We start from the raw sequence: 13,174 nt of genomic DNA, 5'->3' as shown, positions 1-13,174 counted from the left end.
CATTTAGGCCCTTTACAATCTTCCAGAATCAACATCGAGTTCAACAATTTCAGATCATGACCACTGTTTCCATTTCATGTACAAGGACACACAAATCCCTCTGAAGACCAACATTTAATAGTTTTTCACAGTTTAGAAAATATTGTTTTCTATTCTTCCTACCAAAGTAAATAATGTCACATATCCCCACATTATACTCCCATCTGCCACCTTATTCCCCACTCACTTAACCTATCTATATCCCTTTGCACAACTCTTTGCATCCTCCTCACAGATTACTTTACCAACTAGCTTTGTATCATCATCAAACTTGGATACATTACACTCTGCCCCTTCATCTAAGTCATTAATTTAGATTGTAAATAGCTGAGGCCCCAGTACTGAATGAACTTTGTGGCACCCCTCGCGTTACAGCCTGCCAACCTGAAAATGACTCGTTTATTTTTACTGTTTTCAATCCTGTATCCATGTTAATATATTATCCCCTAACCACATAAGCCCTTATCTTGTGCACCAACCTTTCGTGTGGCACCTTATCAAAGGCCCTTTTATCTACCCTGCTAGTTATATCCTCAAAAATGCTAATAGATCTGTCATACACAATTTCCCTTTCATGGAACCATGTTTACTCTGCCTAATCGTGTGATTTTCTAAGTGCTCTGTTACCATTCCCTTAATAATGAATTACAACATTTTCTCGACAACTGATGTCAGGCTAACTGGCCTGTAGTTCATTGTTTTCTCTCTCCCTCTGTTGAACAACAGTGTGGGACTGTTCCAGATCTAGGGAATTTTAGAAGATCACAACGAATGCAGGCAACTCTTTTAGAACTCGAGGATGTAGGCTGCCAGATCTGGGGATTTTTGTCAGTTTTCAGTCCCATTAATTTCCCCAGTACTTTTTCTTTACTAATATTCATTACTTGAAATTCCTCATGCTCATTAGACTGTGGTTCCCCACTATTTCTGGTATGCTTTTGTGTGTCTTCTGCTGTGAAGACCTACAAAATATTTGTTTAACGTCTCTGCCATTTCCTTATTCCCCTTAACAATTTCTCCTGTCTCAGTATCTAAGGGATCCACATTTGCTTTCTCTACACTCTTCCTTTTTACATACTTGCAGACACAGAATCACAGAATAATACAGTGCAGAAGAGGCCCTTCGGCCCATCGAGTCTGCACCGATGCATTAAAGACACCTGACCTGTCTACCTAATCCAATTTGCCAGCACTTGGCCCATAACCTTGAATGTTATGACGTACCAAGTGCTCATTCAGGTACTTTTTAAAGGATGTGAGGCAACCTGCCTCTACCACCCTCCCAGGCAGTGCATTCCAGACCGTCACCACCCTCTGGGTAAAAAAGTTCTTCAAGTCCTCCTTAAACCCCTCCACCCCTCACCTTAAACTTGTGACCCCTCGTAACTGACCCTTCAACTAAGGGGAACAGCTGCTCCCTATCCACCCTGTCCATGCCCCTCATAATCTTGTACACCTTGATCAGGTTACCTCTCAGTCTTCTCTGCTCCAGCGAAAACAACCCAAGCCTATCCAACCTCTCTTCATAGCTTAAATGTCCCATCCCAGGCAACATCCTGGTGAATCGCCTCTACACCCCCTCCAATGCAATCACATCCTTCCTATAATGTGGTGACCAGAATTGCACACAGTACTCCAGCTGTGGCCTTACCAAAGTTCTGTACAACTCCAACATGACCTCCCTGCTTTTGTAATCTATGCCTCGATTGATAAAGGCAAGTGTCCCATATGCCTTTTTCACCACCCTATTAACCTGCCCTTCTGCCTTCAGAGATCTATGGACAAACACGCCAAGGTCCCTTTGTTCCTCGGAACTTCCCAGTGTCAGGCCATTCATTGAATACTTCCGTGTCACATTACTCCTTCTAAAGTGTATCACCTCACACTTTTCAGGGTTAAATTCCATCTGCCACTTTTCTGCCCAATTGACCATCCCATCTATATCTTCCTGTAACCCAAGACACTCAACCTCAGTGTTAACCACTCGGCCAATCTTTGTGTCATCCGCGAACTTACTGATCCTACCCCCCACATAGTCATCTATGTCATTATATAAATGACAAACAATAGGGGACCCAGCACAGATCCCTGTGGTACGCCACTGGACACTGGCTTCCAGTCACTAAAACAGCCGTCTGTCATCACTCTCTGTCTCCTACAGCTAAGCCAATTTTGAATCCACCTTATCAAGTTACCTTGGATCCCATGTGCATTTGCTTTCTTGATAAGTCTCCCATGTGGGACCTTGTCAAAGGCTTTGCTGAAATCCATATAAATTACATCAACTGCACTACCCTCATCTACTCACCTGGTCACATGCTCAAAAAATTCAATCAAATTTGTGAGGCATGGCCTCCCTCTGACAAAGCCATGCTGACTATTCCTAATCAAATTTTGTCTCTCCAAGTGGAGATAGATTCTCTCCTTCAGAATTTTCTCCAATAGTTTCCCTACCACTGATGTGAGACTCACTGGTCTGTAGTTCCCTGGCTTATCTCTACAACCTTTCTTAAATAGTGGGACCACATTAGCTGTTCTCCAGTCCTCTGGCACCTCCCCTGTGGCCAGAGAGGAATTAAAAATTAGGGTCAGAACCCCTGCAATCTCCACCCTTGCCTCCCACAGCATCCTGGGACACAAATCATCCGGACCTGGAGACTTGTCCACTTTTAAGCCTGCCAAAACCTCCAATACCTTGTCACTCCCTATGACAATTTGCTCAAGAACCTCACAGTCTCTCTCTCTAAGTTCCATATCTACATCCTCATTCTCTTGGGTGAAGACAGATGTGAAGTATTCATTCAACACCCTACCAATGTCCTTTGGCTCCACCCACAAATTTCCCCCTTGGTCCCTAATGGGTCCTACTCTTTCCCTGGTTATCCTCTTCCCATTGATATACTTATAGAATATCTTGGGATTTTCCCTACTTTTACCAGCCAGAGCTTTCTCATATCCCCATATTCATGGCTAGTTTATTCTCATTCTATTTTCTCCCTTTTTATCAATTTTTTTATAATCCTTTGCTGGTATCTAAAAGTCTCTCAATCCTCAGGCTTACTACTCTTTTTGGCATTATTATAAGCCTCTGGTTTTAATCTAATACTATTTTAAACCTCTTTAGTTAGTCACGGATCTCTTTTCTCATGGAGAATCCCTACCTTTTCTTTTTATTGACTGTATACTTCCAGTCCATTTTTTCTCATTATCTGTAGTGTATTACCTCATACATATCCACATAATTTTGATTGAGCTGAATTGTTTGGTTATCAAAGTACAATTAGATTTCCTTCATGCATCATGTCTGATACTTGACTGTTAGACAATACACAAATTCTCTTTTTTTGCAATTTCTGCTTCTACTTTGCATACTACCTTTCCGATTTGTGTGTCAATGCAGGTGCCCTCTGATGCACGTGTCACTAATGATGCCCCTCTGCATGTGTCAATTATGGTGCCCTCTGATACACATGTCAATGTTGGTGCCCCTATGCATGTCTCTGAATGGGAACTCTGCTTGTGTCAGTTTCACTATTTCTCCCATATCCATGTCAGGGAATGGTACAAAATTGAAGCATTTACAAAGGAAATGAGCAGATGCAAAATGACTAAACAATGAATGGATACATGTTTGATGTATAGAGAGGCGGCTGGTGACTTATACAGCTGCACAAGGGCACAAAACTTTCCTTCACCTTTATATGCCCTTCTCAGACTCTTACATCATCTCTCTGGCAATTCAGGCATCCATATTTTCCAACACCTTTGACCAAAACCCTGACCAAGTATGGGGTTTGGGTTTTTATTTGACTGAAGCCTTGCAGATAAAACTCCCTGCCAAGAGTGCCAGAAAGATATGTCATTCTGATATATTTTAGATATGGTTGTGCATATTGATTAATTCTGAAAAAATATATCATTCCCTAATTTTGCTGCAGGCCTTTTGAACTTGGAGAAGCTATTACGCCAATTTCTCATCTCCAAGGACACTTTGTCAGTCCGAATGTTGGACCAAAGTCAGGATTCAACACCGCTCCTGAAGGAAATTCGAGATGACAAAATTGCAACAATTATTATTGATGCCAGTACTTCACTGTCACAATCCATCCTTCACAAGGTATGTTTAGTCTTAAAGTTACTGAACTCATCCAACAATAGTCTTAACAATTAATGAAAGGCCCAGAGAAATTGCTTTATTTCTCCAATTGAATAATTTTGTTCTGTTACCGACTCGTTGCTGTAACACAAGACTGCAGTCTTGTACACAGTAATAAATATTGCTGTTTCATATGCTTCTATGTATTAACAAGTGTGCTTTGAGAGGCAGTAGCAATACATTTACAGCAATATCGTATTTTTTCACAAACTAAACTAAATCCCATTATTTTTTTGGAACCTGATTTTTCTTTCCCCAAATTTTTTCTGCTCATCGAAGCTGATAGATAAAATTTTATGCCAACAGGCTGGTACAGTTCAGTTTCTAGACAGTGTCTGTTGCTACCTCAGTAAAAGAGCATCGATCATTATCCTTTCTGTCTAAACTGCATTCAATACTTTCTCTCAAAATTGAAAGCATAAAAAGGAATCCAAAAGTCTTCTGTAGGTATATAAATAGTAAAAGGGTCGTATATGGTGGAGTAAGGCAGATTAGGGACCAAACAGGATTAGGGTTAGGGTTAGGAGGCAGGGGGCGTAGCTGAGGTATTAAATGAATACTTTGCGTCTGTCTTTACCAAGGAAGAAGATGCTACCCAGGCTACAGTGAAAGAGGAGGTAGTTAATACACTAGAAGAATTTAAAATTGATAAGGAGGAGGTGTTAGATAGTCTGTCAGTACTTAAAGTTGATCAAGCACCAAGGATACTGAGGGAAGTGTGAGTAGAAATTGTGGAGGCACTGGCCATAATTTTCCAGTCTTCCTTAGACTCGGGGGGTGGTGCCAGAGGACTGGGCAATTGCAATCTTACACCCTTTTTCAAAAAAGGATGTAAAGGTAAGCCCAGCAACTACAGGCCAGTCAGTTTAACATTGGTTGTGGGGAAACCTCTAGAAACAATAATTCAGGACCAAATTAACAATCACATGGACAAATGTGGGTTAATTAAGGAAAGCCAACATAGACTCGTTAAGAAAAATCATGTTTAACTAACTTGCTGGAGTTTTTTGAAGAGGTAACAGAGAGGGTTGATGAGGGAAATGCTGTTGATGTAGTGCATGGTGATGGAAGTGCATGAACTTCCATAGGAAATTTGATACAGAGCCGCACAACAGACTTGTGAGCAAAGTTATAGCTCATGAAATAAAAGGGACGGTAGCAACATGGATATAAAATTGGCTGAGTGACAGAAAACAGAGAGTAGTGGTTAATGGATGTTCTTTGGGCTTGAGGAAGGTTTGTAGTGGAGTTCCCCAGGGGTCAATGTTGGGACCCTTGCTTTTCCTGATACATATTGATGACCTAGACCTTGCTGTTCAAAGCATAATTTCAAAATTTGCAGATGATACAAAACTTGGAACAGTTGTGAACTATGAGGAGGATAGTGTACAACTTCAAAAGGACATAGGTTGGTGGAATGAGTGGACAAGTGGCAGATGAAGTTCAATGCAGAGAAATGTGAAATGATTCATTTTGGTAGGAAGAACATGGAGAGACAGTATAAAATAAAGGGTACAATTCTAAAGGGGGTGCAGGAGCAGAGGGACCTGGGGGTAAATGTGCATAAGTCATTGAAGGTGGTAGGACAGGTTGAGAGAGCAGTTAATAAAGCATACAGTATCCTGTGCTTTATTAATAGGGACATAGAGTACAAGAGCAAGGAAGTTATGTTGAACTTGTATAAAACACTAGTTCGGCCTCAGCTGGAGTATTGCATCCAGTTTTGGGCGTCGCACTTTGGGAAAGATGTGAAGGCATTGGAGAGAGTACAGAAAAGATTCATGAGAATGGTTCCGGGGATGAGGAACTTCAGTTATGAGGATGGATTGGAGAAGTTAGGACTGTTTTCCTTGGCGAAGAGAAGGCTGAGAGGAGATTTGATAGAGGTATTCAAAATCATGAGGGGTCTGGATGGAGTAGGTAGAGAGAAACTGTTCCCACTTGTGAAAGGATCGAGAACGAGAAGGTGCAGATTTAAAATAATTGGCAAAAGAAGCAAAAGCCACATGAGGAACAACTTTTTCACGCAGTAAGTGGTTAAGATGTGGAATGCATTGACTGAGAGTGTGGTGGCGGCAGGTTCAATCGAGGCCTTCAAAAGGGAATTAAACTGTTATCGGAAAAGGAAGAATGGGCAGGGTTATGGGGAGAAAGCGGGTGAGTGGCATTAGGCGAATTGTTCTTTCGGAGAGTTGGTGCCGATATGATGAGACAAATGGCCTCCTGCGCTGTAACAATTCTGTGATTCTGTGAAAACACCTTTCCTAACTTATTAAATCTTACGAAGATGAAGGATACTTGATGTAACATGTCCAAGAAGACAAACTTTGAGCTCTCTACAAGTTTTAAAGGTAATTCAGAGTAAATTCCTGTTACATATCTAGACTATATTCAGATATTTATCTCATGCTCTCCACCAAAAGTCACTTCCACTTGAATCTTGTTCCCTATGAACTGCAGAATAACTTGACATGCACAATATCTGGTCAAGTAGCATTGTCTAAGAGTCAATCTGATTACTGTATTTATCTTCACACCCTGCCTCCTGTAAGGATTCTATTCCATTCTCCCAGTTTCTCCGTCTCCGACGCCTCTGCTCTGATGATGCTACCTTCCATGACAGCGCTTCTGATATGTCTTCCTTTTTCCTCAACCGAGGATTCCCCCCCACAACTGTGGTTGACAGGGCCCTCAACCATGTCTGGCACATTTCCCACACCTCTACCCTCAACCCTTCCCCTCCCTCCCAGAACCGTGACAGGGTTCCCCTTGTCCTCATTTTCCACCCCATCAGCCTCCATATCCAAAGGATCATCCTCCGCCATTTCTGCCACCTCCAGCATGATGCCACTACCAAACACATCTTCCCCTCCCTTCCCCTGTCAGCATTCCGAAGGGATCGTTCCCTCCGTGACACCCTGGTCCACTCCTCCATTACCCCCACCACCTCATCCCCTTCCCACGGCACCTTCCCCTGCAATCGCAGGAGCTGTAATACCTGCCCATTTACCTTCTCTCTCCTCACTATCCCAGGCCCCGAACACTCCTTTCAGGTGAAGCAGCGATTTACTTGTACTTCTTTCAATGTAGTATACTGTATTCGCTGCTCACAATGTGGTCTCCTCTACATTGGGGAGACCAAATGCAGACTGGGTGACTGCTTTGCGGAATACCTCCACTCAGTCCGCAAGCAGGACCCTGAGCTTCCGGTTGCTTGCCATTTCAACACTCCCCCCTGCTCTCATGCTCACATCTCTGTCCTGGGATTGCTGCAGTGTTCCAGTGAACATCAACGCAAGCTAGAGGAACAGCACCTCATTTACCTATTAGGCACGCTACAGCCTGCTGGACTGAACATTGAATTCAATAATTTCAGAGTATGACGGGTCCCCCATTTTACTTTTATTTTTAGTCATTTTTTTCTTCCTTTTTTTAAATGTATTTTTTTGTGTTTATTTAACTTTATTTCATCTTAGTTTGTTCAGTTTGCTTAACCACTGTTTTTTTTCATGTTTGTACTTGCGGCTGTTCAATTTTCAGTCCATTGACACCCTTTCTGTACTAATGCTTTGTCTTTCAACACACCATTAACATATCTTTGCTCCATGACCTTCTGGTCAGCTATTCTGTGACCTTGTCCTATCTACACCTTCTCCTTTGTTATCTCTTGCCCCACCCCCACTTTACTTGCTTATAACCTTTTACATTTCTAATATTTGTCAGTTCTGAAGAAGGGTCACTGACCTGAAACGTTAACTCTGCTTCTCTCTCCACAGATGCTGCCAGACCTGCTGAGTATTTCCAGCATTTCTTGTTTTTATTTCAGATTTCCAGCATCCGCAGTATTTTGCTTTTAATTTACTATATTTATCTCCCTGGATATGAGGGGAACCCTCTTGTGAACTCCTAGGGTGCGAAATTGGGCTGTGTAGCACCTCTGGCAGTGGCACTATGGAGCCCCGATATGAAAAAAATGGCAGGCGCAGTTCTTCCGATGCGACCCCATTATGCCCCACACTGGGAAGGGTGCTAGCTCAGGCATGTCGTGCGTACTGCAGAAGTGTCAGGAAAAGTCTGATAGTGACATCAACTGACCATTTCAGCTGATTTGTTGCAGTTTACGGAATTTCAACTGCACAGGTTCAGTGTACGCATGTGCTAATCGCTCTCGGCATTCAGCTGCACAAGGGATCCCCCACTAGTGCTGTTTAAAACAACAGCCATCCAACTTGCAGGTGAGGTGCTTTAGATTTTCTTCTGCTGTGGCAACGTTTGTGGAAGCACTGTAGCTAGTTTTTGAAGGTCTGTTGTTGAACCGATGCATCCATTCTGGGAAAACAGAGGATTTGGTCATCTGTCCACACCAAGTCTGCAAGAAGAATGGGAGCTTTAATTGCATGGCTTCTGGGTTTGTGGCACAACCAAGAAATGGAGCAGAAGCTGCAGAGAGGAGAATCTCTTTGAAGAGGGAAGAGGAGGAGAATCCTACCCACCACAAGTTTTCAGAGAACACTTTTCATACCTTCACTTTACCCAGGAGCAGTGCCTGAGGCAACTCAGATTCAACAAGGAGGTGGTCACTGAGCTGTACCATCTCCTTCAAGAGTCCTTCAGTCTCACACCAGGGCGAGGACAGCACTGCCAGTGGCCATCCAGGTCACCATCATTATAAACTTCAATGCAACCAGATCGTTCCTGGTGGGGGCAGGCGACCTATCGCACATCTCCTTGTATGCAGTCCATTGCTGTATCCGGGAGGGTGACTGCAGTCCTACATACAGAGAAAGGTGATTACATCATATGCTGTCTAAGCAGGGAGAACCAGGCATGTAGATCTGCCAGGAAAGTGGAGTTTCCAATGATGCAGGGAGCTGTCGACTGCACACACGTGGCTCTGTGGGCCCTTCATGTCAATGGAGAGAGATACAGGAACTGTAAGGACTACCATTTCATCAATGTGTACTTGGTGTGCAACCATGCTAGTGAATGCCCGCTATCCATGATGCCTTCATCCTGAGGTACTCTGCCATTCCCACCATCTTCAGGCTTCCAAGAAGAACCAGGAAACATGTGGCTGATGCCCCCCTCCGCCACATGACCACGCAAGGACAACAGGCAGATAATGAAAGCCATACAGCCAGCAGGAACATCATGGAGCAGACCATCAGTGTGCTAAAGCAACACTTCCATTGCCTGGACCACTTTGGAGGCCTCCAGTATATGCTGGAACATATCTCTAAGATTGTGCTGATCTGCTGCATTCTCTACAACATGGCCAGCATGAGGGTACTGCCATTGCCACCTCAAGAGGAGGTGGAGGAGGAGGCAGGGAGGATGCATCTCGGACCCCTTTACTCCAGATGGGCTGTCTGAGAACGCCTGCTCAAACTGCGCTTCCCTTAGGCGGACATCCCTTCACCATCATGGCTCCACCATTCCCCACCTTACCATCCATATTGGACGCCCCATCATTGCGTCCCTTTGGCAAGATCCTGCAACTTTTCCGTAAGAGTCATAGAGAGATACAGCACCAAAGCAGGCCCTTTGGCCCACCGAGTCTGCGCCGACCATCAACCACCCATTTATACTAATCCTACATGAATCCTATTTTCCCTCTCACATCCCCATCTTCCCTCAATTCTCCTACCACCTACCTACACGAGGGGCAGTTTTTACAATGGTCAATTTACCGATCAACCCGCAAGTCTTTGGCACGTGGGAGGAAACCCACGCGGTCACAGGGAGAACTTGCAAACTCCACACAGACAGCACCCAGAACTGAACCCAGGTCGCTGGAGCTGTGAAGCCGCGGTGCTAACCACTGCACCACTGTGCCGCCCCATAGAAGTAAGATCTTTATCCAAAAACCAATCCACTTATGAAAACAAAAATGAACTATTCACCCTTGTGCATTCCCTTAGTACCTGTTTTGTGGTACCTTTGCCTGATCCCGTGCTGTTACACAATGCTACCCTGCAGCATGGCTGGCAGAAGGCTGCTGAATTTCACCAGGGAAGACTGCAGATGGATTTCCATGACACCCTTAAGTAGCTCTGGGTCTAGAAGACCTGGCGTAGGACTGCACCACCTTGACAGCAGCAGTCTAGGCTGGCTGACTGAGAAGCAACTGCAAGGTCCCTATTGGAGTGGCAGTGGTGTATGCATGAATACTGTCATCCTGAGAGAGAACAGCAGGTTCATGCTCCATGGATCCAAAGCCTATCCCCTGGGGCAGTGTCTCAGCAATCCTAGTAATCCCCAAATCCCCAGATAAGATGTATCCCAGGCTGTTATATGAGGCAAGGCAGGAGATTGCAGGGGCTCTGACACAAATTTTCAAATCCTCTCTGGCTACAGGAGAGGTACCAGAGGATTGGAGGACAGCGCATGTGGTACCATTATTCAAGAAGGGTAGCAGGGATAAACCAGGTAATTACAGGCCAGTGAGTCTAACATCAGTGGTTGGGAAACTATTGGAAACATTTCTGAGGGACAGGATTAATCTCCACTTGGAGAAGCAGGGATTAATCAAGGATAGTCAGCATGGCTTTGTCAGGGGCATAACGTGTCTGACTAACTTGATTGAATTTTTCGAGGCAGTGACAAGATGTGTAAATGAGGGTAAAGTAGTTGATGTAGTCTACATGGACTTCAGTAAGGCTTTTGATAAGGTCCTGCATGGGAGATTGGTTAAGAAGGTAAGAGCCCATGGGATCTAGGGCAATTGGGACCAAAATTGGCTTAATGCCAGGAGGCAGAGGGTAATGGTCGAGGGTTGTTTTTGCGAGTGGAAGCCTGTGATCAGTGGTGTACCACAGGGATCGGTGCTGGGACCCTTGCTGTTTGTAGTATACATTAATGATTTAGACGTGAATATAGGAGATATGATCAGTAAGTTCGCAGATGACACAAAAATTGGTGGTGTCGTAAGTAGTGAGGAGGAAAGCCTTGGATTACAGGATGATATAGATGGGCTGGTAAGGTGGGCGGAGCAGTAGCAAATGGAATTTAATCCTGAGAAGTGTGAGGTGATGCATTTTGGGAGGACTAACAAGGCAAAGGAATATACAATGGATGGTAGGACCCTAGGAAGTACAGAGGGTCAGAAGGACCTTGGTGTACTTGTCCATAGATCACTGAAGGCAGCAGCACAGGTAGATAAGGTGGTTAGGAAGGCATATGGGATATTGCCTTTATTAGCCGAGGTATAGAATATAAGAGCAAGGAGGTTATGATGGAGCTGTATAAAACGCTAGTTAGGCCACAGCTGGAGTACTGTGTACAGTTCTGGGCACCACACTATAGGAAGGATGTGATTGCACTGGAGAGGGTGCAGATGAGATTCACCAGGATGTTGCCTGGGCTGGAGCATTTCAGCTATGAAGAGAGACTGAAAAGGCTAGGGTTGTTTTCCTTAGAGCAGAGAAGGCTGAGGGGGGACATGATTGAGGTATACAAAATTATGAGGGGCATTGATAGGTTAGATAGGAAGAGACATTGTCCCTTAGCGGAGGGGCCAATAACCAGGGGGCATAGATTTAAGGTAAGGGGCAGAAGGTTTAGAGGGGATTTCAGGAAAAAAATTTCACCCGGAGGATGAAGAGGTGGTAGAGGCAGGAACCCTCAACATTTAAGAAGTATTTAGATGAGCACTTGAAACGCCATAGCATACAAGGCTACAGGCCAAGTGCTGGAAAATGGGATTAGAATGGTTAGGTGCTTGATGGCCGGCACAGACACGATGGGCCAAAGGGCCTGTTTGTGTGCTGTATAACTCTATGACTTTATCTATGACTCTAATCGCTGGAGCACAGATTACTGGACTGCTGAGTGGCTGCAAAGCCCCTTTGTGCACTGAGAGCTGTTGCCATGAGGACAGCAGTCTCAGCCTGCATGGCAGCAAGCATGGATCTCGTGACCTCTATCTGAGCTTCCACTTCAGCGCTGAGACATTGGGTGGATTTTGCCTGTGCGTCAGTGGAAGTTGAGACAGTAGCCACCAGACCTTGCATCACGGCTGGGTCCGCAAGTGCTGTCATTGACTTGGTCACCACTTCCACACTGGAAAGGATGGGCTCAAGCTCTGGGTGATGCTCTGTGTTACGTTGGAGCCGGATTCCTCCATGCTCCTTGACAGTGACTGGAGGCTCTGTGGCAGGCCTGCCAATGCACCGAGCATCTCACTGTGTATGTTCATTAGCATTCTCCTGTCGGCCGCCCCATTGAGGTCCTCATCTGAGTTCACTGTAGCAGAACCCATCTGCGACTTCACCCTCTGGTGAGCTGGCACATGACCTATCCTTTCCCCCTGCCCTGACTGCAGCTCACTCATGCCCGACAACTCACCATGTACAGATCCCTACTCGATACTCCTCTCTAAAAGTCTACACGGTGTCAGTAACTGACTGAGTATAAGCAGTGATGGTGCTTTCTTATCTGTGCTGTTGCTCTCTGTTTTCCTCCTGGGGCTGCTGTGGTTGGATTGGTGACAATTTTTGGGTATCTGAAAGCAGAAAATCAGAAGGGGGAAGGGAGCAAAGCCATAGGTCCATGGTTACTCATCTGCAGCTTGCACATCATGCCAGATAACAGGATGAGGGTGAGGTGAGAGTTGAGAAGGGGCATAAAGTAGTAACATACCATCATCCTCAATGTTCTCGGTGACACCAGATGCAATAGGCCCTCTGTCGCAGCTGGACCCATGATGGAGAGCTCTAATCTCTGTAGGACTCGGGCTGAAGGCATGCCTGCCTCCTTTGTTTCTGCTTTGCTCTCTTCTGTTGTGTGCTGACTTGACCTGCAAGAGAGAGGAAAGATTGCCAGTAACTGTTGCAGTGTTTGGGTGATGTGCCTGTCATGGATGAATAGCTGGAGATATGTGGAGGCAGTGAGAGGTGGTTGTAAGGCTGACATCATTGATGGGTGTGTGAAGGTGAGGTGGAGTATCTAAATGTAAGGCCTGAGTCCTGACTGGTAAGG

General features: G+C 44.9%; 1 protein-coding gene across 2 annotated transcripts in view; it reads left to right on the top strand.

Annotated features, from left to right (window-relative positions):
• grik4 (glutamate receptor, ionotropic, kainate 4) overlaps positions 1-13,174 on the top strand; it is a 183,232-nt gene that overhangs the window by 43,419 nt on the left and 126,639 nt on the right. For both annotated transcript variants that reach the window (XM_068054201.1, XM_068054200.1), the window contains exon 6: positions 3,978-4,156. In XM_068054201.1, the coding sequence (XP_067910302.1) occupies positions 3,978-4,156 (179 nt within the window). The remainder of the gene's footprint in view (positions 1-3,977; positions 4,157-13,174) is intronic.

Source organism: Heterodontus francisci, chromosome 22, assembly GCF_036365525.1.
Source record: "Heterodontus francisci isolate sHetFra1 chromosome 22, sHetFra1.hap1, whole genome shotgun sequence".
Classification (NCBI taxonomy): domain Eukaryota; kingdom Metazoa; phylum Chordata; class Chondrichthyes; order Heterodontiformes; family Heterodontidae; genus Heterodontus; species Heterodontus francisci.
Note: the sequence above shows the minus strand (reverse complement) of the source record. Positions and strands in the feature narration are given on the sequence as shown.